Source organism: Ovis aries, chromosome 10 (genome assembly GCF_016772045.2).
Source record: "Ovis aries strain OAR_USU_Benz2616 breed Rambouillet chromosome 10, ARS-UI_Ramb_v3.0, whole genome shotgun sequence".
In the NCBI taxonomy this organism is placed as follows: domain Eukaryota; kingdom Metazoa; phylum Chordata; class Mammalia; order Artiodactyla; family Bovidae; genus Ovis; species Ovis aries.
The window spans coordinates 30,774,409-30,801,910 of NC_056063.1; the positions used below are offsets into that span (position 1 = coordinate 30,774,409).

The window sequence follows — 27,502 nt, forward strand, 5'->3', positions numbered from 1 at the left end:
TAAGTCGCTTCAGTCGTGTCCAACTTTGTGCGACCCCATGGACAGCAGCCCACCAGGCTCCCCTGTCCACGGGACTCCCCAGGCAAGAATACTGGAGTGGGTTGCCATTTCCTTCTCCCCTACACCGATTATTCAAGGGTTATGAGAGATCAGCTGTCAACTGAAATCAAAGCCACTTAAAATTCTCAAGCCTTCTGAATAATTTTAAAGGCCGTGTGCATTATATTTTACTAAATGATTCGTTTTATTCCACTCAGAAAATGGCAGAAAGGAGGTGTGAAAGGTTGCAGATTTGGTTTTTACTTGTGAAGAAGCCCCAAAGAGGTGGCTTTTAGGTTTCAAACACGCCAGGCGGCCGGGCCAGAGGAGGCTGCCAGGATGGGCGGCGGGGGAGGGGCAGGACCAGCGACCTTTCCAGAGCCGGCGCCGCTCCTTCCTCTGACGCCACCCGCATTTCTCTCAGGAGAGAGCGGACTCGCGTCCTGGCACGGGGGTTGGACGCTGCAGCGCAGGACTCGTCGGCGGCCCCGGAGCTCAGCTCGTCAGCCGTCCTTCTCAGTGTCACCGTCTCCCTCCGCTCTACGGCGCACCCTCGCGCCTCCCTGTCCCCGCAGCCCCTGCCGCTGCCCAGGCTCCTCCCCGAGCCGACTCCGAACCCTCGCGCTCCCCCTCAGCCCCACCGCGCGGCCCACGGCTGTCATGGCAACCGGCCGCCGCAGCCGCAGCCGCCGCCGCCGCCTCTTCACGCTCGTCGCGAACTAACGGACTCCGTGGCGGCGGCGGCGGCTTGTGCCCCACCCCCACCCCTGCTGGACCGCGGCAAAAACGGTCGGCCGACCTGCGGCACCTAGGTAATGAATCCGAGAGGGACGGGGGCCAGCGAGAGAGCCGGTGGTGGGGTGCTTGGGTGGATAGCCACACCCCAGCTCCCGCTGCCGGAGACGCTGGGGCCAGGCGCGGCGGGGGACACTGCGTGCGGCGCGAGGAGGGATGAGAGAGAGAGCGCGAGCGGTGGGCGCGCGGGGCATTATGGGGATTGTAGTTCAGCGGCTCCTCGGGCCTGCGGCCTTGGTTGCTCGGCTCGGACGGGCGAACTACAAAGCCCGGCGGCCCCGACAGCTGGGAAAGACCGATAAACTTTGAGCCGGCCGGGGGAGACAGGGAGAGTCTGTCTGTGGTGAGGGGATTCTGGGGTGGTCGCTGAATGGGGTTCTGAGAGCTAAAGGGGAAGTGGAGGTGAGACTCGGGCGTTCCGTCCTGTCATTTGTCCCGCCCCGGTTGCAGCGCTGTCTCCACCCCGGCCCGGCCACCGCCCCGCGTAGAGTCGGGGAGGAGTCGCCTCCGGGGCTGCGTGGCCTCGGGCCTTCGGCGCCTCTCACCCTCCCTAGTTGCTGCCTGTTGGTGCAGAACCGTATGTATGGCACACTTTTGATGGGCGACCCGAAAAACTATATTTTAACCGATTTTTCTCCTTTCCCTGATTCGCTCCTTTATTGCTAGGTACTTGATCAGATTTATTCTGAAGTAGTTCAGAGGTGTTTACATTAATTAAACCCATTGGTTAATAATTCCTCAAAGGGCATTAATGTTTAAAGGTTAAGTGTGGAAGTAGATAAAAGGTACCATGCTGTTGTATAGTAGTATCTGATATTTTTTCCGTTTTGCATTTTATTTATTGAGGGTCAAGATTACAAAGTGAGCGCTCCTTCATCTCAGCCTACTAGCCTGAACACTACCTACACATATTTTGATGCCATTTTAAAGATTATTTCTACTTTAAATTACTAATTTTTTTAAAAGTATAGGATTGTCTTTTTAAACAAAATTTTTAGCAGTGGTGGTAATAATTATTTTCTTCTATTATTACAATTTTTTTTCAAAATTTCTTAGGACCATTTTTCAGAATGAAAAGCGCCCTGTTCTTTCTTTTTTTTTAATGCAAGTTTGCCCAGGTTCTGGAGGTGAGGAAGCTGATCCAGATTTAGAAAACTTGCCTAGTCCACCCTTTGAAAATTTTTCAATAGATAGATAACCATCCTAGAAATCTGGTATTTTACAATGATGTGTTGAAAAATTATTGGTGCAGTATGGGCTTATTTTGTGTATGTTTCTAAACAAGAAGACAATTTAAGGTCACTGTAAAATTAATTTTCTCTCACTATAAGATTCATTTTCTCTTTGGTCACTGTAAACTTTATTTAAAGAAGCAGTTTTGTAGGAGGAGATAAAAAGTAAGTTTAATAAGGTCGCTGGGGGAAAAAATCAAGGCCTTATGTTATACATAGGGAATTTGAAATATTTATTCATTTAGGATTTATTTATTCATTCATTCAGGATTTGTTAAGGATCTGTTATGCACAAGGCATTATGCCAGGTGGTGGGAATTAAGAGCTGATAGAAGAAAATCTGTGTCCTGCATGGGAACACAGTCATGTAATCACAATAGTGTGGAGAGACAGGTGCAAGTTGCTGTGAGCCCAGAGTGGGAATACGTTATAGTGATATTATATCACAATTTCACAATAACATGTATTGAATACTTACTCTATGGGAGGCATATTTTGCATGCAGCCGCTTATTTTATCCTCACAACAATCCTATGAAGTAGCTCCTATTATTTAGAGATGAGGAAACAGTCTCAGAGACCTTGCCCATAGCTGAATAAGGTCATAGCTGAGTAAGGTGTGAACCTGGAATTTCAACCCAAGTGGGTCTAGCTCATCTAAATGGTGATCTCAACCACTGATGGCTTCCTTTGTACCCTTGGGGAGGATTGTGACTCTGTCTAAGGAAATTAAGAGAAATCTCCAGAATGATGTGACATTGGACTTGGGCTAGGAAAGTTTATTAAGCTTTTATTGGAGTGAGGCTGAGGAAGACTGTGCTAGGCAAATGGCATAGCAAAAGCAAAGGAGAGATTTTGAGTTTGGGGAATCCTTGACTGTTCTGATGACTGAAACCCAGAATACTTGCAGTTTAGTGGAGAGACCAGATCTCAAAAGTACTTGGTACCATGATAAAGAATTTAGAATTTTTCTTCAACATGGGGTCACTATTGAAGAATTTCCAGTGGAGTAGTGGCCTCATTGGACTTTCCAGGTAGCTCAGTGGTTAAGAACCCGCCTGCAATGCAGGAGACTCAAGTTAAATCCCTGGGTCAGGAAGATCCCCTGGAGGAGGAAAATGGCAACCCACTCCTACATTCTGGCCTGGGAAATCCCATGGACAGAGGAGCCTGGCAGGCTACAGTCCATGGGGTTGCAAAAGAGTCTAACATGACTTAGCTACTGAGCACACATGTAGTGGCCTTAACAGGTTTGTATTTTAGAAAGATAAAAATAGTTTAAAGCAGAACTTTTTTCTTAAACTTCACATGTAAATATTATAACTGAATTAGATAAGAGTCCCTAGTAGCTCAGATGGTAAAGAATCAGCCCACAACGTAGGAGACCCTGGTTTGACTCCTAGCTGGGGAAGATCCACTGGAAAAGTGATAGGCTACCCACTCCAGTATTCTTGGGCTTCCCTGGTGTCTCAGCTGGTAAAGAATCCGCCTACAGTGCAGGAGACCTGGTTTGGAAGATCCCCTGGAGAAGGGAATGGCTACCCAGTCCAATATTCTGGCCTTGAGAATTCTATGGACGTATAGCCTGTGGGGTTGCAAAGAGTTGGACATGACTGAACAGCTTTCACTCACATTAAAAATTAGTTTGAAAATATTTGCTTTCCTACTTAAAAACTATTACTGTGGAGACAAAAGAATTAACTTAAAAATTAATGTAAAAATTATAGTGACATCCGAAGCAATTTTGGGTTCTGAGAATAAGCTGGTTATTCAGTTCAGTTCAGTCGCTCAGTCTTGTCCGACTCTTTGTGACCCCATGGACTGCAGCACACCAGGCCTCCCTGTCCATCACCAACTCCCGGGGTTCACTCAGACTCATGTCCATTGAGTCGGTGATGCCATCCAACCATCTCATCCTCTGTTGTCCCCTTCTCCTCCCGCCTTCAATCTTGCCCAGCATCAGGATCTTTTCAAATGAGTCAGCTGTTCTCATAAGGTGTCCAAAGTGTTGGAGTTTCAGCTTCAGCATCAGTCCTTCCAGTGAACACCCAGGACTGATCTCCTTTAGGATGGACTGGTTGGATCTCCTTGCAGTCCAAGGGACTCTCAAGAGTCTTCTCCAACACCACAGTTCAAAAGCATCAATTCTTTGGTGCTCAGCCTTCTTCATAGTCCAACTCTCATATCTATACATGACCACAGGAAAAACCATAGCAGTAATTAAAATTGTGGTACAGCTTCTAGAAATTATAATGAAAACTGGGTTAGTTGAAAGTAGCAGCTTCAAACTTATGCATTAATGTTGAGTGTGGAGTGAAAATAATAGCTTACATTGATTCAGTGTTATGTGCTTGGAATGATGCTGATGTATTTCACATTTAATTTTTGCAATAACCTTGTGATGATAAATATTATTTTCCATATTTTATAGATGTAGAACTGAGGCTGAGAGAAGTTACATGATTTGCTTGAGATCACAACTAAAAGTTTGTGGTGCCTGGATTCATACCCAGGTTTTTCTGCCTGAAATTTTAATATTGCCTTCAAGTGTGCCTTCACACTTGAATAGTTTAGCTTGGTATACCAGTCTAGATTGGCAGCCTCCAACTAGTAGCACATGAGAGATATTATTCTGCTGCCTCCAATATTCCTTTTGAAGAGTTAGCTGTCAATATATTATTTTTCCTTTGTTGACAGTATATCATTTCTCTCTATTGCTTTTAGGTTTTGCAGTTTTACTAAGTTGTCCTAGATGTGGACTTGTTTTTATTTATTTTGAAACAGTTACTGTCTTGTATAGATTTTGAAAAAGTTTTAGCCATTATGTATTGAATATTGCTCTCCCCTTTTTTCCTCCTAGAATTCGTAGTAGACATATATTGGGCCATGTCTTTGTACTCTCTGCATTTCTTTCCTTTGCTTACTTACTCTGTGTTTATGTGCTGCATTCTGGGCAAGTTCTGAGCCCTATATTCTCGGTTCTTGATCCTCCTTTTATCTGTGCCTGATCTGCTGTTTCCTCAGTGCAGTGAGTTTTTCATTTCAGTGAGCATTTCATTTTAATGCTAGAAGTTGTTCTTGATTCTTTTTCAAACCTGTCTATTCATTTTTAAATGGCTTGCTCCTGTGTTTTTAGGTATACTTATTTAGTAGTGACTATTAGATAATCAAATGCTTTTGATAATAGCAATAATTCTGCTATATGTTGTAGCATTTGTCTCACTCTTATAATGGATTGTATTTTTTGTACTTTGAAATTTTAGATATAACCTCAGTGCCAATCCTGTGAAGTCTTGGTCAAGTATCGTGTACTTTTCATTGTTTCTGTGAAGTGCATTATGGAGAACTGATGAGTGAATAAATGCATTTTAGTATATTCATATGATGAGGTGCTACTCAGCAATAAAAGCATCAAATTACCGATACATACAACAGTATGGTTGAATCTCAAAAGCGTTATTTTAAATGAAAGAAGTCAAACACCAGAATATATGCAATAAGATTGTATTTATGTCACATTCCAGAAAAGACAAATCTGTGGTGATTAAGGAATGGAAGAATGCATGCAGTTGTACACATTTTTCAAAAGAAATAAAATTTTTCTCTTAAAATGAGTGAATTTCATGGTATAATAGTAGTTGCCCTGGAGGGCAAGTACTAATTGTGAGGAGACATGGCTTCAGTAGGGTGTGAAAATGTTCCATATCTTGATGTGGGTGTTACCTGGGTGTAATCTGTTTTAAAATTCACTGAAGATGTGTTTACTCTGTGTTATATACTTCAATAATAAAGAGCAAAAGGGGAAACATACTTTATAGAGAGGAGCTAGAATACAAAGTTGAGAAAATCTAGAAGAAAGTTAAGCAAAAGAGCAAAGAGAGAAGATAAGAAAATTGGAGGGCTAACCTAGAATGTCCAATAGTTAAATAAAAGGTGTTCAGAAGAGAGAAAAGTGGAAAGAAATCATCAACGAACTAATTCAGAAGTTTTCCTAAAATTGAAAGACACTAGTTTCTAGTTTCAAGGAATCCCATGTAGATTCCCATGTCAAAGCATATCAACAACAGTTTTAGGAAACTTGTGTCAAAGAGAAGATCCTATAAGTTTGCAGAAAGGGAAAAAGACATGATATATAAGCAATTAGGAATTTGAATGACTTTAGTTGCCTCAACTTAATCTTGAAACTTAGAAGGTGATAGAGCAATGCTTTTACATTTTTAAAAGAAATTATTTGCAAATGAAAATTCAGTAATCAGCCAGACTATCACTGAAGTATGAAGATAGTTTAATAAAGGTGTTTTAAGACATGCATAGTCTCAAAATTTTATTTTACTCCCCATTTACAGAAAATGTATTCTATAAAGGAGACACTTGCTTTTTGGAAGGAAAGCTATGGTAAACCTAGACAGCCTATGAAAAAGTAGAGACATCACTTTGTTGACAAAGGTTCATATAGTCAAATCTATGACTTTTCCAGTGGTCATGTACAGATGTGACAGTTGGACCATAAAGAAGCCCGAGTGCTGAAGAATTGATGCTTTTGAATCGTGTTGCTGGAGAAGACTCTTGAGAGTACCTTGGACAGTGAGGAGATCAAACCAGTCAATCCTCAAGGAAACTGACCGTGATTATTCATTGGGAGAACTAATGCTAAAGCTCCAATACTTTAGCCACCTGATGCAAAGAGCCGACTCACATTGGAAAAGACTGTGATGCTGAGGAAGATTGAAGGCAAAAGAAGGAGGGAGCAGAGGATGAGTTGGTTAGGTAGCATCACTGACTCAGTGGACATGAGTTTGAGCAAACTCCGCGAGATGGTGAAGGACAAAGGAGGCTGGTGTGCTGCAGTCTATGGGGGTTGCAAAAAGTCAGACACAACAACTGAACCAGAGAGTAAACCAAGAAAGGAAGAAAGACATGTGATAGACAAAAAAAAAAAAAATTCAATATGGAAAAGACAAAGACTACCCCGGATAATTGAAATACCAAATTGAACAGACTTAGCAGGTAGATATAGTGTCCAGAGGAAAGGTTAGGCTTGCTTACAGCCTTGAAAGAAAGATAGTATCTTCATCTGGAACAAAGGGTAGGCATGCATGGCGTTCAGTATGATAGATTTGGGTTCCCTGAATTTAGGATTCTTTAGTAATGCAGTCTGCTGCATTTGCTGTTACCGAGTGGCCCATTATACGTTGCTTTGTAGAAAATGGGGTTTGGGGGACCAGTACAAAACACCCCCACAATCTTAGGTTGCAAGTTTTGTAGTTTTAACTCTTATACTTGAGTCATTCCTTTTGAGTTAAATTTTGTATATGTTGTGGGGTAAGACTTGAGAGTCAGAATTTTTATTATTCCTAATATGGATATCTAGCTGTTCCAACAGCTTTTTTGGAGAAAAAATATATTTTTTTGTTGATTTGCCTTGACAACTTTGTCAAAAATTAATTGGCCATATATGTATCGATCTTTCTGGACTCTTTGATTTGTTCCATTGGTCTGTGTCTATCTTTATGCCAATTCTGTGCCGTCTTGATTCCTATTAATTTTATGATAAATCTTGGAATCAGTATAAGTTGTCCTACTTTACTATATGAAACTGTGTTGGCCATTCTGTGTCCTTTGTATTTCCATGTTGAATCAGCTTGTCAGTTTTTATAAGAAAGGCTGCTGGGATCTTGATTGGGATTTCATTGAGTCTGTGGGTCACTTTCAAGAGACTTGACATTGAGGGTTTCAATTCATAAATGGATGTGCACATACACACGTGTATGTATATCTATTAACTTAGGTCATCGTTAATTTCTCAGTGCCCAGATCTTACATATATTTTGTTCTGTTTATCCCTGGGGTATTTAGTATTTTTGAATGATTTTACTGTTTTGACTTTAGTTTTCAATTTTTTATTGTTAATATGTAGAAATACGATTGATTTTTGAATATTAATCTTGTATCCTGCAACTTTACAAAACTCACTTATTAGTTCTAGAAATTATTATAGATTCCCTAGGATTTTCTCCATTAACAGTTAATGTTGTATGTGGATAAGAGCAATTTTCCTTCCACTTTTCTAATATGTGTCCCTTTTATTTTTTTCTTGGCTAGTTGCACTGGTTAGAACCTACAGTTCTCATGTTGAATAGAACCGTTGAGAGGAGATTCACTGGCCTTGCTTGTTCTTTCTTGATTTTGGGAGAGTATTCAGTTTTTTCTGGAGAAGGCAATGGCAACCCACTCCAGTACTCTTGCTGGGAAAATCCCATGGACGGAGGAGCCTGGTAGGCTGCAGTCCATGGGGTCGCTAAGAGTTGGACACGACTGAGCAGCTTCACTTTCACTTTTCACTTTCATGCATTAGAGAAGGAAATGGCAACCCACTCCAGTGTTCTTGCCTGGAGAATCCCAGAGACAGGGGAGCCTGGTGGGCTGCTGTCTATGGAGTCGCACAGAGTCTGACATGGCCGAGGTGACTTAGCAGCAGCAGCATCAGCAGCATTCAGTTTTTTCACAGTTAATCTGATGATAGCTGCTCTTTACTAGATTGAGGAATTTCTATTCTCAGTTTGCTAAGAGTTCTTATCATGAATGGTATTGAGTTTTGTCCACTATTTTTTTCTGCATCTGTTCAGATGATCATGTTTTATTTCTAGTCTCTTAAAATTGATTGGTTTTTTTAAGTAGATACCACCTTGAATTTTTTATATAAACTCCACTTGGTCATAATGCATTATCCTCTTTATATACTGGACTTGATTAGCCAAAATTTAAATATTTTTGTATCTATGTTCCTGAGGGATACTGGTAGGTAAGTTTCTTTTCTTATAATGTCTGGTTTTGGTATCAGGCTAACACTGGTCTTAAAATATGAGTTGGAAGTTTTTCCACCTGTTTCTTTTTCTGAGAGTTTGTTTGGAAATTGTTTTATTTTTTTCCCTTAAATATTTGGAAGAATTCACTTAAATGAAGTCTTTTGGATTTGGAGTGTTGGTTTTGTTTTTTGTTTTTTTTTGTTTGTTTTTCTTTGGTGGAAAGATTTTAAACTACAAATTGAATTTCATTGATTGACACAGGACTATTCAGATTGATTATTTCTTCTTCAGAAATAGCTTTGGTATGTTGTGACTTTTATCTCCACAGTTTGTAGTGATGGCCCCTCCTTCATTCCTGATTTTGGTAATTTGTGTTTTCTTTCTCCCTTTCTTGATTAGTATAACTAGAGGTTTAATCATTTTTAGTGATCTCTTCAAAGAACCAACTTTTTACTACATAGAAAAAATTTTTCTTGTTTCTATTTTATTGATTTTTGCTTTCAGCTGTGTTATATTCTTCCTTCTACCTCTTTTGGATTTAATGTGCCTTTATTTTCCTAGATTCTTAAGACAGAAGCTGAAAGCAGGAGTTTGCAAACTACAGTCTGGGGACCAAATCTAGTCTGCAACATGTTTTTGAACAGCTGATGGCTCAGATGGTAAAGAATCTGCCTGCAATCAGGAGATGTGGGTTTGATCCCTGGGTCAGGAAGATTCACTGGAGAAGGGAATGGCTACCCACTTCAGTATTCTTGCCTGGAGAATTCCATGGACAGAGGACACACACACACACACAGACACACACACACACACACACACACACACACACACACTCAGAATGTTTTTTTCATCTTTTTTTTTTAACAGTTAAAGAAGTCAAAAGAGGAATAATGTTTCGTGACATGTGAAAATAAATGGAATTCAGTTATCAATGTCTGTAAATAAAGTTTTATTGGGACATAACCACACTCATTTGTTTTCATATTGTCTGTGGATGCTTTTGTACAAAGTTGAGTAGTGCCAGTAGCGCCTTGATGGTGTCTCGGCACTTTCAGCTGCCGCTTGCTGTGCACTGCTGTCACAGTGTCTGAGGTGCCCTCCATGTCCCTGTACTCTGACGTTTTACTTTATTATCAGCGGATCCCTGTCACGTTAAAAACAGAAAAGATGAGAAAAATGGACTTGATGTATTTATACTTTTAAAGCACAGTGAAGTGAGGAATACTGAACAGGATGACAAAGCATTGTGATTATTGTGCGATGACTACAGCTGTGCTGAAGAAATACAGTTTACAGTGATATTACCAGACGAATCACTCATCGTGGTATTCCCAATTCGTAGGAAAGCAGTGGCTAGAAAACTGAAAAAGGAGTATCTTTTCAAGCAGAATTTCTTCACAAAGTTAAAAAAAATACATCAGGCTGCACCCGGAGTAAGTTTCTTGGGTGTCTCATTAGTTGGCCAAACAAGAAAGTCATTTGCCGATGGTGACTTAAGTAAATCTTATTGACTGTAGCAGCCAAAGAAATGTGTCTGGAGAAAATAAACTTGTTTAATACTTAGCCTTTTGGTGAGAACAATTGCTAGAATAGTTGAGGACATCAGTCAATTAAAAAAACAAGGCAAATGATTTTGAGTGGTTTTCCTTGGTTCTTGATGAATTGACAGATGTTACCAAAACAGCTCAAGTGTTTATTTGCAAAGTCAGTGGTGACTTTGAAGTTACTGAAGAAATACATTTAATGAATAGTGTTCATGGAATAGCTACAGACAGGAATATTTATTAAAAAGTTGAGAATACACTTCTGTACAACCTGAAGTGGAATCTGATGTGTTGGAGCTAGTGGTGGTAAAAAAAAAAAAAAATGTGTAGAAGAGAAAAAGGCTTACGTGAACAAATTTACAAAGCTGGGAAAACATAGGTGGTGAAAGTTGATGGTTCTTTACTTTTTTATAATCAGCAGGTATTTTGCAGAGAATATTTGAATCTATCATGTGGTAAGAAACCGTTAGTGTCTTAAGACGCAGGAGTGTTGCTCTTGAGGACTTAACCATTGTCAGTTCCTTGAATTTTTGTCAGAAGCAGTATATCCTGACATTTCCCTACCACACAGCAGTTCTGTGGCTTGTAGTGGTGAAGTTCTATTGCAGTCTTGGGTTACGGGCTAATTTGAAATTTTTCTGAATGAGAGGAACTGTTCTCATCCACTGTTATTGAACACTGAATAGCTTTGGAAAGCAGTTTTGCTGCAGACTTGATAATGTTTCTTAATACAATGGAAAATTTTAGGATCAGACTGCTTACATGCAAAACTAAAGTTATGTTGATGCCAGCTAATGTTTGAATTACAAGTAGTACTGAGCTATTTTATAATATATAGCTAGCTACACTGTCAAAAGTTAAAGAAGTGAGATCTCTGTTCCCACCCAGATTTTCAGTGTATTTGAGCTCAAACTACTTTGATGCAAGTGCAAAGGAAATTTCCATATTACAAAATCCATTTAACTGTGTAATGGAGATACTTCCACTTAACCTTCATTTGGAATTGATTAATATGCAGTGTAATGACTTACCAAGAGAAGAATAAAACCTTCAAATACTTTTCAAACAGCGAATATGCTGGATTGAAATTATATGCTTGTGATTTGATATCAGCATGTGACAGTACCTCTCAGTAAACAGACACTTTTAAACATGAAATGCGTAAATCTTATTAAAAAGCAGTGTTGACACATGAACATTTGCAGTTGATCTTGATAGGAAACACTACCTCTGAATCCCAACTACATGAAATCATATCCTCTGTTCTGCAAAAAGTTGTACTCAATGATTACTAGTATAATAGTTTGAATTTTGTTGATAAAAATTGTGAACATTTTTTGTCTCTCATATAACTACTTACATAATACCCTCAATTTTTCCTGTTGCCCCTCAAAGCTAAAAATATTTACACAGGAAAAGTTTGCTGACCCTGCTTTACATGGAAATATTTCCATTGTGCATCTTTGCATGCCTACATATAGTAGCAGAATTAGTGCTTTTGTCTAAGGACTCATTTGAAGAATTGTAATTTGAAGAGAGGCTTTCCTTGGTTGTCCTACATTCTGTGGGTAGATCTACTGAATGTTGAAATTTCTTACTATGTAAGAGTAGTATACTATTTGCTGCAGTGTGATTCTCAAGTAACATAAATGCTGCCTTCAAGGAACCTATGCTGGGAGAAGGGGCAACTAAAATGGGAGAACACATAAAAAGAAACGACTTTAATCTTTTCAAGAATGTACTGGAGTCAGCTAAAATGACTAGAAGTAGTTGTAGTTAGTTTTGAGGAAGAGGTTCTGAGCCCCTTAAGAACAGATAAGAGGTAGAGAGGAAGAGCCAGGCTACTCCCATCAAAATTTAATCCCCTCAGGAAAGCATGGGACAAAATGATTTTTCTCTGCTAAGTGTATTTCTTGGTTTACTGTTCCAGGAAGTAAGAGTAGGTCACTTTGGACTCCTTCCCAAGATGTCATTCTCCTGGATCTCTGGACAGTTTTCAGTGGAAAGTATCTTTGCTTAGAAGCCTTGGATGATCTTGGGAGATTGTTGAGAAGCGTGGAAAAAAAGCCAGAATTACTGAGCTGGAGGGCTTTGATAGAAATCAGAGGTTCAGATGGTATTTTTCCTAGTTTCTTGTAGAAGGGGAAGATTAATGATAGTGATTTGCACAGGCACAAAGCTCTAGAGAATGGCAGGATCATAGAAGATTACCAGATCGGGAGCATCAGACAGTTAAATTCACAGGTTTTTGCTTAGATTTAAGTTGTATGAAGCACTTAAATGTATGTAAATGATGCATGGACAACTATAGGCTGTAGTTTTAAAATGTGTTCCTTAAGTCAAAAAGTTCCTTCCCTTTTTATTCTTGGGGCCAGATAGTTTTAGTGAAAAATAATTTTTGCAGTTTTAATTGATGTCGGTGGAAAATATGAGCTATTTATATGTTTTGCTTTACATTGTCAAGAATAAACCGACTAAAATGAAGCAAGTTGATCTTTACTGTTATTGCAGCCTGTGGTGATTATAAATGAGCAAGGAGAACTGGTGTCCAGTTTATGTAGCTATAACATAAATTGATAGTGCAGAGCTGTGTCATTTCTCTAGTTATCTTCTTGGGTGTTCTTTTGTAATCTGTGCATTTCCAGAATTGGGAACTTTGTTCAGTATCATCATAAGATGCATTCAGATAACCTCAAAGAATGAGAGAGACATTTTGACTTTCAAAGTAGTATTAAGCAGATCTTTTAAAGTGTACTAAGAAATGCTTTAAAGTCAGTACTGAAAACTTAATAAAAAGCCATTGTGTTTTATGTTTAGATCTCTGAAGGATGAATTTGGCTGAGATTTGTGACAATGCAAAGAAAGGAAGAGAATATGCACTACTTGGAAATTATGACTCATCCATGGTATATTACCAGGGGGTGATACAGCAGATTCAGAGACATTGCCAGTCAGTCAGAGACCCAGCGGTCAAAGGCAGATGGCAGCAGGTAAGAGCCCATGGAAGTGTTCAGGGGGTGGGGACAGCGGTCTGCTGCACTGGAGAGAGGTGAGCTGGAAAATCACTTTGAGATTTTGCGAATAGTTCTCTTTTGTCTGACTGCTGAAATATATTCAAAATGTACTCTGGATAGTTTTCTGTCTTTCCTAGTTAACATGTATGTTTTTCATAATATATTGATTTGGCCAAAAAGTTTGTTCAGTTAGTGAACACATTGTTCAATAAAGGCCTTGGTGAAAATGAAAAATATGTCTTTTAGGTTTACTTAGAACAAACTTTTTAGTCAACTCAATATTTTTGAGACATTTCAAAGCCATTTAATTCAAATTGATTCTAATTGGTTTTTCCTCTTCAGTTGACTAATTGTGTATGATTACGAGTTGTAGAAATGAGGTATTTCTACTTGCCCTTTCCCCTTTCATTTTTACATGTAATTTTGACCCATTTCACAAAACTTTTCCTTTAAGAAAGTTTCCTCTTCTTTTGAAAGACTCTTTACAAATACAAAGGAATCAGTAATCTAATAAAAAACACTAATATATTTACTGTGTCTTGACTATACAATTTGATTATATAATATTAGTTAATAAAAACTTGAATTGCAATTTCCCCATTTAGTCTTAAAACTTAAAATCCTTTTAAAATTAAAAGTACAAAGTCAAGCATTTCTTTGAAGTTTCATTTATGTGCTAATGCCTTTCAAGTGTTTCTTTTAAGTTTTCCATTGGTCAGAAATTGATTGATGTTTTACTAAGTTTTCAGGGTGAATTTGGCTTATTTTCCAACTTAAGTGTTACCAAATTATGTTGAGTGAGAACAATATATTGGTTTTAACTCAAATTGAAATTTTTGAGTTCTTCTCTCTGGTGTCCTAGCCACAGACAAGAGTTGTTTACTAATCCAGCATGGAAATATTTTTGACATGTTCTTAATTGTGTTAAATAGTGACCGTTTCTATTCTAGTACTTTTATTATGTTTACTTCCATTAGGTTCTGAAATTTCATTTCTCTCAGTATAGCATATAATTGCATATATTAGGTGAATTTAAATTTTTCTTTGGTTCTGTGACTTGTTCATATGTTTTTATGTGTTACTTGAGATAAAATTAAAGGAAAGCTTCTTATGCTCTGCTTTAAAGTGTGCTTTCTGGTTAAAAAATAAGAATTATTGAAGTTAGCTTATAAATGTAATTTTCAATCTGTTATCTGCCTTAAGTTTGGGCTCAAAATTTGAAAACATAAGAATTTCCACATAGCGCTCAATAAAATTTTTTAAATATGGGAAAAATCTTGCCTTTGAGCTTAAAATAAACTTTAGCCAGGACTTGAAAGATTTTAAACAAGGCCAAAAGAATTCAGAGTTTGATGAAGCAGAACTTAAACTGGAAATGGGTAATTCTTAGTATTATATCACTCAGGGCTTTTAGATGCCCGTGAGAGGCATGTCATATCTTGTGATAATGGGGATAGGAAATGTTGATGAATATTTTGGCTGACAAGTTTTGAGGGTGTTATTTACAAATATATTAAAAGAATTTAGCATAACATTCAGAGAAGACAATGGCACCCCACTCCAGTACTCTTGCCTGGAAAATCCCGTGGACGGAGGAGCCTGATGAGCTGCAGTCCATGGGGTCGTGAAGAGTTGGACACGACTGAGCGACTTCACTTTCACTTTTCACTTTCATGCACTGGAGAAGGAAATGGCAACCCACTCCAGTGTTCTTGCCTAGAGAATCCCAGGGATGGGGGAGCCTGGTGGGCTGCCGTCTATGGGGTCACAAGAGTCGGACACGACTGAAGCGACTTAGCAGCAGCAGCATAACATTATAGATTTCTGGGAATGGTTACTGGCTAATAACTTAGTTGCTTGTTTGAATTGTCTTAATGGTCATCACACCCTTGTGGTAGAAAGAATTTCTTTATGAAAGATAAATAACTACTTGCCTTAAGAAAAGGTATATGTCTTTTCCCAATCCAATTCCTGCCCTCCTATCTATATTACTTTAAATAGTTCTTTGGTTTTTTGACTGTGTTTTAATGACTCATTTTGCCTACTTTGAATGGCATTAAGAAAACTAACATTCTAAAGCAGTTTGTTGTTTGCAATTTACATAAAAAGTTTGTAGCATAAGGGCTATTTTTTTTTTAAAGGTTCGGCAGGAATTATTGGAAGAATATGAACAAGTTAAAAGTATTGTCAGTACTTTGGAAAGTTTTAAAATCGACAGGCCCCCAGATTTCCCTGTGTCCTGTCAAGATGAACCGTTTAGAGATCCTGCTGTGTGGCCGCCCCCCGTACCTGCAGAACACAGGTAAGTGGAACTTCATGTTTGTTCTCCTTAGGTACTTCTTGAGTTAATTGATGTTCAGAGTGAAGAGAGTAAAGCTTTATTTGAACCAAGTATGAAAAACTCTTTGGGTCGGCATGTAAATTTAGTAGCTGTTTATAATTTTCACACATGTGTGTCTACAGGGTTTGTAGTTGATAAAGAACAGAACTATGTCATTTGTCATGTATCTTGCTTTTGAAATATTTTACTACTGTAATCATAACAGTAGAAATCCACTGCTGGTCCTAAAGTTTAGTTTAACTGATAAATTTATCAATTAAGCAAGTTCTTTTTAGATTTCATAATGTCAACATCAAAGCTTTTTTGCTTTAAAAGACTAACAACTTCAGATGAAATGGTGGACAAATTGGATCCATCTGGTTGGGCCTACAGCCGGTTTCCAGAATCTTAGTGTAGAAGGAACCTTACCTTTCCTTTAAGGTGGAAGGGTGAATCAGTAGTGTGGCAGTAAGGCTTAAAGTTTATCTCCTTGATGCTCAGCCTGTGCACTGTCTATATTAAACCTCTCTCTTCTTGTTCTTTGCTACTTTCCTGTCTTTGCAGTCTGTTCTTCGTCAAGGAACAGCCATAATCTCCATTGAAGCAATTCATATTCATTCTTCAAGTCTCAGTTAAACTGTTTTTCCTCTTTGCAGCCTTTTCTGGTTTGCCCAGGCATGACAGTGTGTTCATCCCAGTTATGCTGTATTTCTTTGTCTCTTGACAAGGGTAGGAGTTTTGCAAGGGCAAGGACCATGGCTTTATTACCTCAACACAAATAACAAATAGCAAACTCCCCTGCTCACGCAGCATTTGGCACATATTAGGCATTCTGCCAACACTGAGTAACTTCATTAATTCTACAAGTAAGGACACTGAGGCCTGGGAGACCTTGACCTGTAAGTTAGGCTAGACCAGGAGCTGAGTTTAGTTCTTTGTGGCTTTCAGTCCCTTTTTTTGTGTGTGTGAAGTCATATTGTGGTCCGAGTGTTGCATCACAGAAAATAAAATTTCCTTTTGATTAGTAGCTGTGATCATGTGTTTAGCTTGTTGATCTCTTAAAATTTTCGAAAAGCATTTAAAGAACTGTGAAAAGTAGTTAATTCATTTCTTCAGGATTTTTTCCACTGAGTTAGATAATTTTATGATTCCCATTATAAAAACACAAGATGATTCTTTTCTAAGTATTTTATTGTTTTTGATGCCAGTGTGAATGGGATAATTTTATTTCTTTTTCAGATGTTTTGTTGTTAATATATTGAGGCACAACTGATTTTTTTATGTTGCTCATATATCCTACTGAATTCATTGATTAGTTTTCAATAGTTTTCTGGTGAGCCTTTAAGGTTTCCTGTATTTAAGATCTTACCAATTACAAATAATGACGATTTTTGCTTATTCTGTTCCAGTTTGGATGCCTATTTCTTTGTCTTGCCTAATTACTCTACTACAACTTTCAGTATTATGTTGAATAAGAGTGATGAGAGTGAGGGCATCCTTGTCTTGTTCCTGATCTAAGAGGAGAAACTTGCAGTTTTTCACTGTTGAGTATAATTTAGCTGTTGTCTTACATGGCCTTTATCATGTTGAGGTATGTTCCTTCAGCTTGTTGAGGGTTTTTCTTATGAAAGGGTGTTGTATTTTGTCAAGTGCTTTTCTTCATCTGTTGAGATGATCATATGATTTTTATCTTCTATTCTGTTGATGTGAGAGATCATGCTTATTGATTTGTATGTGTTGAACCTGGCATCCCAAGGATAAATCCTACTTGGTCATGGTCTATAATCGTTTTAATGTGTTGTTGAATTTGCTTTGCTAATATTCTGTTGAGAAATTTTGCCTCTGTATTCATTGAGGATATTGATTTATAGTTTTCTTGTCATGTCCTAATCTAGCTTTGGCTTCAGGGTAATGCTGGCTTCATAAATTAAGTTTGAAGTGTTCCCTCTTCTTCAGTTTTCTGGAAGAGTTTTATTTTATTTTATTTTTTTTTATAGTTATGAAAGTTTATTTATTTTATTAAAGTTTTCTCAGACTGTCCATTCTTTTTTCTTTTTTTTTTTTATTAAAGTATAGTTGATTTACAATAGAGTTTTAGATGGATTGGCATTAATTATGTTTAAATGTTTGGTAGAATTTTCCAGTGAAGCCGTATTGTTCTAGGAGTAACTTTAAGTGTAGGAAGTACCTGTTCTTAATTGCTAGAGCACCATGATATACTGCAGAAAGCAGTGGCCACAGATAGCAACTCTAATATCTGCAGCTCAAACTGAATAAAAAGTGTGGCTGGCATTTTCCCATTGATGAACACTTTTCTGAAAACTTCTCATTAGAGAAACACCAACCCAGTTATTTCTTTTCTTTGACCTTCCTTAACTGCCTTGTAGCACAGATCTGATTTATTTTTATACTTATGTTTTAAGCCTTATTCTTAATGAAAGTGAATGGACCAGAATATGTTTCTCCAAACCTCCTTCCTCCATACTAAATTTAAAAACGTTTCCCTTGTGTGTAGCCATTGTGTATATACATATTTTCTCTGTGGTCAGAAATCCTTAATGAAAGCAAATCTAAGACTGTATATTGCCTGGCAAAAAAAATTTCCATTTCCATATGTATCATCAACAGTGATGGAAAATCACCCAACAACACAGCAAGCTTCTATCAGTGAAGGAATGCTATTTAATACCATGAGTAATATCATAGAATTAGGAGTTGTAAACTTTAAAATCTTTATATCAGCAAATCCACAGATCCTTTACCAAGTAGTTATCAGCATAGTGATATCTAAGTATGGCAGAATGAAGTAAACTTCATTGTAGCACAGAATGTGTGCATGTGCTGATAGAATTAGGGTTAAAAGTTAGGGGAGATTGAATTTGTATAATTTTTTTCCTTTTACAATTTCATTTCTTCTACAGATCATATAAAACAAATGTAGTAAAATACCACCTAGAGCTAGTGAAAGTGAATATAGCCCTTAGATATTCTTGGTGTGGTGGGAAGACACTTGAGTCCATGAGATCTGAGTTTGAATTCTACTTCTGACACCTCCTTGATTTGTGACCTTGTACAAGTTATTTAACCTCTAAATATTTAACTTCACTCTCTGTAAAATGGGGTGTTTACCTCATGAAATTAAGAAATTCTAATGTTTAAGACAGTAACTGGGATGTAATAATGAAAATGAATCATCAACTCTGAAATAAAGTGCTACAGTGTTCTTTCATGTAAATAGTAAGAGCTAACAGAATTTTAAAAATGATACTGCCTCATTCATAAAATCCCTCAAGGAATTTTATTTCCTTCTAGTACATTCTACATAAATCCTTAGTTTTCTGAAACATTTTGAATAACTCTGGCAGAGAGGATGTGGTTTTTTTAGATGTCCAAGCCTCATGAAGTGGGTAATCGTCTTCAGGAAAAGGATGAGATAACTAGCTATCGGTCTCTTTGTGCTTTGCAGGCATTCTCTTATTTACACCTCCAGTGATCCTATGAAATAGCTACTTGTATTGTATACCCATATTACTGTCGCTCATTTATTGTTATAAACTCCATCTACAGCTAAGTAAATTGAAGCTTATAGAGTTCATTTTCCCAAAGTCATCTGAACAAGAAAGTGGCAGAGCCAGGATTTGAACCCAGATCTCTTCAACTTTAGGAGTCTTGTTTATATCCACTCTGCCATGTTACTTTCCTACACATACTTGGTGATATTTGTGGGTATATTTTGACAAGTGTCTATATATCCTAATACATAATATATAATTCTGTGAAGCCCTTGATTAAATTCTTACTAGAGGGGGTAGGAGAAAAGGAAAATGAGGAATACTTAATGAAGTACTTAAAGATGCTTAAAGAAACTGAAAATGCTTAGTGAAATAAATTACGTAATTAAAAAAATTTCTCTCTGGTAATACCACACTGAAATTGCAGTGTGGGCCAGTCAGAAAATATAATTTACCTTGTTCTGTACAAAGTGTTTCCAGGATGCATCTGATGTTTGCCGTGAGCCACTAATTCGGAAGCCTTGCTTGTGGGTCTTTTTCACACAGAGCTGCTTCTGTTACCACTGGTGGTCCCTGGTGGTAGTTTGCCGTATCGTTCCAGGTTATACCTTATATGTTGTGTGTCCTCTGAGTTTAATCATGATCCTGTTTTAGATCACTAGCAGCTGCTTGGATAAATCAAAGCAGCCTTTTAAAATGAATTAGATTTATTGCCTTTGAATATGGGGGAAACTGAGCTACAAAAGTAGAATTATAATGGGAAGTACTGGCAATATTAGAATTAAACTCCAAAGAGATGGAGCTTCCAGATTATTCTTAGTGTCCCAAGTTAAAAGATATCTTGTGTTAATTACATTATTTTATAATATTTGCCATGTAAGTTTATCAAGCATAGTTTCTTTAATGAGGCTATTTAGAAATGATCTTTCCCAGTGAGACCTAAGGCCATGAAATTAAGATTTTTCTGTATAGGAGCAGTATGTGACATAGATTATATTCAACGAAGTATTTTTTTATTCAACTTCAAAAATAATTGTGTTAGGTCTTTTAAAGTGACATGTTTTGGGAGAGATGGCGGTAGCAATAGGATACCCCAGCGTGAAAAGCGTCATCTGACTTCTTCCATTCAGGTTTAAAAAGATAACTCTAACAGGCCCTCTAATGCTGTTTCACCTGGAACCAAGGGAAATGGCATAATGTGTTTCTGCATACAGATAGGTGGGAAGACTGATTTTTATCAACCTTGTGCTCTTCTGTAGAATTTCAGCCAAGAGGAAATTCTTGTTGACTTGGTATTAAAATCGTTGCTTTATGTTTCTGTGGATACCCTAATAGGTGAAGTAACTGCTCGCATATTAAAATCCCAGTTTGCACTGGAAAAAGCTCAGTCATGGCCAAGGTCGGGTACTGATACAGAGTACCCTTCCTTCTCATCCTTACGGTGTCTCACCAAGGCTCTGGGAAACTTTTCCTGGGGTTGGGAGGTGGGAGAGCAAGTTTCTGTATCAGTGCCACCACTAATGGAGTGGTCCTCCAAGTTAATTTCACTTCTACTGGCCTCAGTTTTCACCTCTTTAAACATGTATATCATGATGGGATTGTTTTGTAAAATTGCTTTGAAGTCTTAGGAAGAAAAAAACACTACTATTGATGTATCCAACATCTATGTTAGGGGCTTCCCAGGTGGCTCAGGTGGCAAAGAATCTGCCTGCAGTGTAGGCCAGGTCCAAATCCCTGAAGTAGAGCTAGTATGAGAAACAATCCAGACGCTGTGAAAGCCTCGCCTAGGGTGCTGGCCCCTGTCGTATGCCAGGTGTTCTGCTGGGTGTCATTCCTTCTGTAGGGGTGTGGCGGGGTGCAGCCTTCCTGAGCTTGCAGTCTTGTAAAGTGGCGTGAGAGCCGTTAGTGAGCTAGGATTGGCTGGATATGGTGATTAATGAGCTTTAGAGAATGAGAGAAAAATTAGATAATTAAACATCTAGACAAAGCTGTTGAATAGGAATTGAAAGTGAGAGCCAGAGTTTAAGAGTGATTGGGATTAGTAGTTAGTTACTTGGGAATCATCAGCAAGTAAGGCATTTTAAGAAAGAAATTTTAAGGTCATTCTTCATATGGTAGAATAGGTTATTGCCTAATATGATGGGCAGGTTGAGATTATACTCACTTCTAAACATTCTGGAGTCTTAGTCTCTTCCAGAATTCTGTTTCTGGAGTATGGCGTATACAGACTGTGGTAGAATGTAGCTAGCAGTGCTGATTAACTATGATAACTGACATTTATTGAGTTTTTAACTGTGAACCAGATACTGTGCTGATAAACTCTCTACATGGTTTATTTCTTAATCTTCAACATCCACCCTCTAAAATAGGTACTATTAATATCATCCCCCCCCCTTTTTTTTTTAGAAGAAATTGAAGTTTGAAGATTCTAAGCAACTTTCATCAAATGCTGCATGTAGGTTAAGTAAGATAAGGATTGAGAATTGGATTGGATTTAGCAGCGTGGAGCTCATTGGTGACCCTGATGAGTGATTTTGGTGGAATGGAGGGTGGGTTCAGAGAATGGAAGAGAGGAATTGGAATCAATGAGTACTTGCAGTTCTTTCAACAAGTGTTGTTGAGCACAGAAATTGAGTAGTAGTTGGGGAAGACATGGAATCAGAATTTGTTGTTTAGAGATGTTTGTGTGCTGATGTGAGTGCCGCAACAGGAAGGGGCAGAGTGATGGTGCAGGGGAGAAAGGGTTCCGTGCTGGAGCAGTGCCCCCACGTAGGCCAGAGGAGACGGGGTCCCGTGTGCGGGATCAGCTGATCAGAGTAGCTGCAGGGAAGACAGTCAGTTACCAAGAGAAGCAGCAAGATTGTCCGAGAGCCAGTGCAGGGGTGCAGGTGTTTTCCAGGGTCTAAATTCTCAGCTGAAGGGTCCCAAGAGTGGGACTTCCATTCCAACTGGCTACTCTGTTTCTTTTATGTGAGCTTTCTAGGGAGCATTTGTCTAATTTTGTAGGACTCAGTGGTCACTCATTTGAAATTTTATTTTGGCATTCGAGGTGTTTATTACAATTAGTGCCTAAAAACATGGTATTTCTATCTTTTTTTTTTATGTTACAGAAAGGACAACTGAAAGATAGAAATTTTAATTCATTAGCAATATTCTAAGGAGTGGGAACAAGATAGTGGTGAGTCAGACTGAAATCATGTTCATTTTGTTTCTTCTTTCTTGAAACAAGTTTTCGCCCTGCTGCACTCTAATTACCTGTCTTCTTCCCTCTTGGTTCCTTTGGCAACTGCTGTGATGCATACACTGCCTCTGTTGCCTTTCACTGCTTCTTGTTCTTACGAAGTAGGGATCCTGGATCTCTGTTCATTGCAGGATTGGGACTGAATTCTTAAAAGACAGCTTCCAAATTTAAAATGGAATGCCGAGCTCTCAAGAGTTACGGTGTTTAACAGGTGATTGTGTTCACCAGCTCTTTTCTCAGGAGTGCTCCTCTGCTGTGGGCTTCTCTGGCACTGCTCTCTTCCCTTTCCCTTCTTGTCCCCCTCTCCCTGGCCCCCGGGACTGTGGCCTTTTCTCCTCTTACGTCCTGCTCTTGTCATTCCCTGCTGCTGTCCTGTGCTCTTCCTGTGTTCGCTTCAGCTCCAGGCTGTTCTCACCCTGCTTTGCAGATGAGATGTTAGTGGTGGCGGGATTTTTGTCTGCTGGCTTGCATGAGCAGTCTAACTGTTGTTTGTACTGATAAAGATACCTTCTGTTTTCTCTCTCATTGTTTTTATGATTTTATTTTGTCTTGGTGTTAAGTAGTCTCACTACAGATTATCTAAGTGTGGATTTATTTTTATTTAACACGACTTAAGACTTAAACGCTTCTTTTGTTTCAGATTCTTTTTTATGCTTTTAGCCATTTTATAGTTCATAACTAATAGTTCTGTTGTTAGAAGTTATTTGGCGCCTTATCTTTTTTGTTATTTCTGATGGCTCTTGTTTGTAGTCAAGTTGAGTGTCCCTTCGAAATTTGAGCCCTTCTGAGGAGTGGCTTATTTAGAGGAATGTCGCTTCTTGGAGGGTCTGTATTGGCCCCAGCCAGCTGCCTTGGGGATGTCACCTGCCTGGACCACTTTTAGGTAAATTTCTTGGCTTACGTGAGTGTGGAGCTAAATCACAAATCACATGTGTGCAGACCCCTGGTCACTGTTTCTAGGGGAGACTTGCGCTTACTCTGCACATAGAGAGCATAAGCTGGGACGGACAGACGTACTTCTTTCTTCCACGTGCATGTCTAACTGTGTCCTGTGAGAGTCCTGGCTTCACGCTCTGGTCTCCGGTCATCTTCGACAGTGTGGCCTCAGGCCTCACTATGTGCTCGTTAAAGCCTCAAGCCCTGAGCTGGCAGAGACCTGGGACCTTCAAGAACCACAATGCCATTAGCTATATTTTATTTATCTTTTGGCTATTTTCTATTTGTCTTTATCTTCTGGTAAGATCACCTATGTATAAAGAGGGTATTTGTTACATTTTATTCAGAATTGCTATCTTTTTTTTTTTTAAATGTTACAGGAAAAAACAACTAAAAGAAAATTCAAGTCATTAGAAATAAACTATATCTATATACTTATCTTAAGTTCTTGAGGGCCTTACCCTCCAGTTTATTGTTTTTGAGGACTCTTATTTATAGTTTAGTTGGGAACTCTTCTTCAGCAAGGCTTTAGTTGTAGGATTTATATGTGGATAGAAAAGGGATGTCCAATACAATACATAAAATATGTATATATTTTTAGCTAAACTATAAGCTTCTTGAGTGCAGTGATTATTCATATTTTTTTGTATTCCCATTCCCATATTTTGCAAATCAGTAGAATAATTTTAGAACTTGACTATAAGATAGACAAAGAACTGTGAGACATTTAAAATTCAACTGATAATATTTTAATATAATCCGTAAAAGTTGTGTAGATTCCTGTGGTCTGTTTCTATACACTGTTTTTATATTCTGAAACAGTGCTGTTGTCATCTAGTTTTAAGGTCTTTAGAGTTAGGCAGAAGAAAGGTATTTTAAGTATTTTAAGTTCAAAGTTCTTTAGAGTTAAATAGAAAAAGCAAGGGCCAATCTTTAGACCCAAAGAAAAGCAAAGTAAAATTAATAAATTATCACCCTGCCTGGGAGTGGTGGCATCCTACCATTAGACTAAATAATCAGTGATGTTATCATCCCCTTTCCCACGCTATCTTAGAAGTGATAGAATGACTGGCTTAGCAACTTTTTGAATGAGGCTTAGTGCCTCCCATCAGAGTCTCTGACAAGAATTTAGTCACTGTCCTTGCTGAAATTCCTAGTTGTGGGTGACATCAAAAGGCTAAGAGGACAGCCCCTATGATAGTTAAATGGGATTGTATAATATTTGGTGTGAGAAATGTGTCTGCAGCCCCAGATCGCATACATTTTAAGTTTCTGGCTAAATGTCATCTGGGTTAACTCGGACGGTAATTATCTTCTGTATCGGGTAAGTATCTTTAAATTCCAGTGCCATTAGAATGAACAAAAAAAATGTCTTAAGAGAATCAAAATTGTAATAGTATTTTTTTTGTTAAGAGATATGTACATGTTTATTATTTTCATGTACTTGTAATATAAGAAAATATGGCTATTGAGAGTGATAAGCATGCAAATCCAATCAGGTGTATTATGGAATAATTTAGATCTGTGATTTTTACATAAAAATTTTTGTTAAGTACTTTGGGGGAATGTTTAGGAGAATTTGAGGCTTACCTCATTTCATTTGCAAGTTTAAGTTACTAAGTTTATGAAACTATGTATATATAAGCTACGCTTTGTTGAGAAACATAATTGAAGAGCTAAGAAGATTGTGAAATATATTATATTTATAATCGTAGGTTAAAATATTTAGTGGCATTTAATTAGCTAGGTTTTAAATGGCATCAAGTATTATTCAGAAGCCTCTTAAAAGTGACTAATAAAATCTGCTGCTTTTATGCATAGAAGAAATTTGTAAACAAATCCACAAACTTTAAGGACTAACTGAATTTTTTATATTTTTAACTTTAATAAGGTGAATATTAAAAAAAATCAAAGTAGACCTCTGAAGAGATTTTCCTCCTTGAGGACACAGAACTACTCATATCAGCATGGCTGGCAGTTCTCCTTGAGTTCTGAATGGGATTGATTTGCTCATTAGATAGTGAGGAAAAACTTAACCCAATATACAAAAGCCTTTTATATTATGTAGTGTAGTGTCTTGCATTCATCAAAAGTTCAGGTATTTGTTTTTATCTCCAGACAGTATCTGGCTTTTCTTGGAATCCTACTGTCTGTGTTCTTGTAGCTTACTTTTTCACCCAGCATTATGGTCCTGAGATTGATCTATTGTTACTGCACATGGCTGTGATTTATGTTCACGTATATATAGTATCCCATTATTGTGTATAATGATTCATGCATCTGTTCTGATTCTGGACCTTTGGGTTATTTCATGGTATTTACCAATCAGCAGTGCCACCACTCCCAGACAGGCACATTTACATACAACATTGATGATTAATTTTGCTTAGAAAGGAAGAATTGACTTTTGAAGGAAATCAGGGTTGTTTGCACATGATAGAATAAGGTACTCTTCTTCCCATTCCTACAAGGAGATATCCTCCCACGGGAGAGCTGAGCTCCGCGTAGACAAGCCGCTTGTTTCTCTGCAGATTGCCAATGCTTCTCTGATTTGAAATGCTGTAAGCTAGGAGGGTGTCAGCTTAGGTTAGACTGTTGGGGCAGAGGTTGATGACGCTGTGGCAGGTGGGGGTTGAGTCGCTCAGTCGTGTCTGTCTGACTGTGACCTCACGGACTGTAGCCTACCAGGCTCCTCTGTCCTTTGGATTCTCCAGGCAAGAATACTGGAATGGGTTGTCATTTCCTTCTCCAGGGGATCTTCCCAACCCAGGGATCAAACCCGTGTCTCCTGTATCTTCTGCACTGGCAAGTGGGTTTATTACCACTGAGCCACCAGGGAAGCTCTGATGATGCAGTGCAGCCCTACTAGGAATAAAGTCTTTTTTAAAAAAGAGACCGGTGAAACCAGCCTTGAGACTTCCTGTTTAAGCCTGGAAGCTGTCACTGAGTCCTTAAATTGAAGCATGACATTGTGCAGTGATGCACTAGTGGAGGAATAAGTACAGACAGTCAAGGATGTCCTTTGGGAAGCTGACAGAGTCTGTTTCAGATGTAATACCAAACTGCAGTGAGACGGACCTGAAGACCCGCAGAACACAGGCAGGCTTTCTGTGCCACTCTGGACTGGCCACCAGTGGCGGGTCTGGCCTCTGAGCAGTTTCATGCAGGCCAGGAATAGGCTCGTCAGAATATTGAGCGGCAGGACAGGGTCGGCAGTAGCACTCTTGGAGTGCCGCCTGTGTATGAGCTTGGAAATAATTCCTCTCGCAGCACAGCTTTACTGACCTGGATGTGTGTGCAAAATGGACTACAGCAGGACTCCTCCAAGACTGCTAAATAGCCGGCCGAGGTGGGAAGGCACAAGCTGAGGAGGCAGAAGAGCTGTTTGAGGATTCACTGCAGTTCTCCTCTCCTCACGGAGGCCTAGCAGGGCCAGCCCAGCAGCCGCGCAGCAGCCCGTTGCGCAGCTGTAAAGGACGGGCTTGCTGTTTGCCAGCGAAAGCCTCAGGCCGGCTGTGCCTCGGAAGAGCAGGACCACAAACAATGACAGACGACTTAAATAGCAGGCGCAGCTGCTGACAGAAGGCAAACACACGTCAAGTGTGTTCTGCATAAGGAGGTTGTTGGTTGCATTTGATTGTCTTTGGCCACGAATCTGATTCAGGAGAGATATTTATATATATGCAGATATGCATTTACTGTTATGTATATATGTATTTACCATTTTATATATATTTACTGTTTTATATATATATGTAGAGTAATAATGTTCTGCTCACCTACTTGACACCTCTTCATCAAAAAGGAAGTTCAGTCAAAAAACAATGGTTGCAATGAAATACTAGGAACAGAGCAGTGTAGCATTTTTCTTATTTTTATTCTTTGCCAGTCTCATCACATTTTCTTTTATCTTACTGGCAGTCAGAATACTTAAAAGACTAGTAATGTGCTAGAACCAAAAACATAATAATGCCTTTAAATTTGAAAATGTCGTATAACCATTTCACTATACATGTTTTTGAGTTCCTTTCCTGTGGATTTTTTTTCCCCACAAGATTGCTCTT

The 27,502-nt window shown here is 38.7% G+C and overlaps 1 protein-coding gene across 21 annotated transcripts in view; it reads left to right on the top strand.

The window, feature by feature from the left end:
* Positions 1 to 440: 440 nt before the first annotated feature.
* The window catches only part of KATNAL1 (katanin catalytic subunit A1 like 1), a 57,451-nt gene continuing 30,389 nt past the window's right edge, over positions 441 to 27,502 (top strand). For 3 of the 21 annotated variants that reach the window (XM_012184638.4, XM_060394070.1, XM_060394072.1), the window contains exons 1-3: positions 1,125 to 10,304; positions 13,233 to 13,405; positions 15,571 to 15,731. In XM_012184638.4, the coding sequence (XP_012040028.1) occupies positions 13,244 to 13,405; positions 15,571 to 15,731 (323 nt within the window). In that variant the 5' untranslated portion in view covers positions 1,125 to 10,304; positions 13,233 to 13,243. Of the gene's footprint in view, positions 852 to 1,124; positions 10,305 to 13,232; positions 13,406 to 15,568; positions 15,732 to 22,371; positions 22,440 to 22,608; positions 22,714 to 23,257; positions 23,386 to 27,502 lie in introns of those variants that run through there. The other 18 variants (XR_006060970.2, XM_004012145.5, XR_009595126.1 and 15 more) reach the window with 16 other exon arrangements.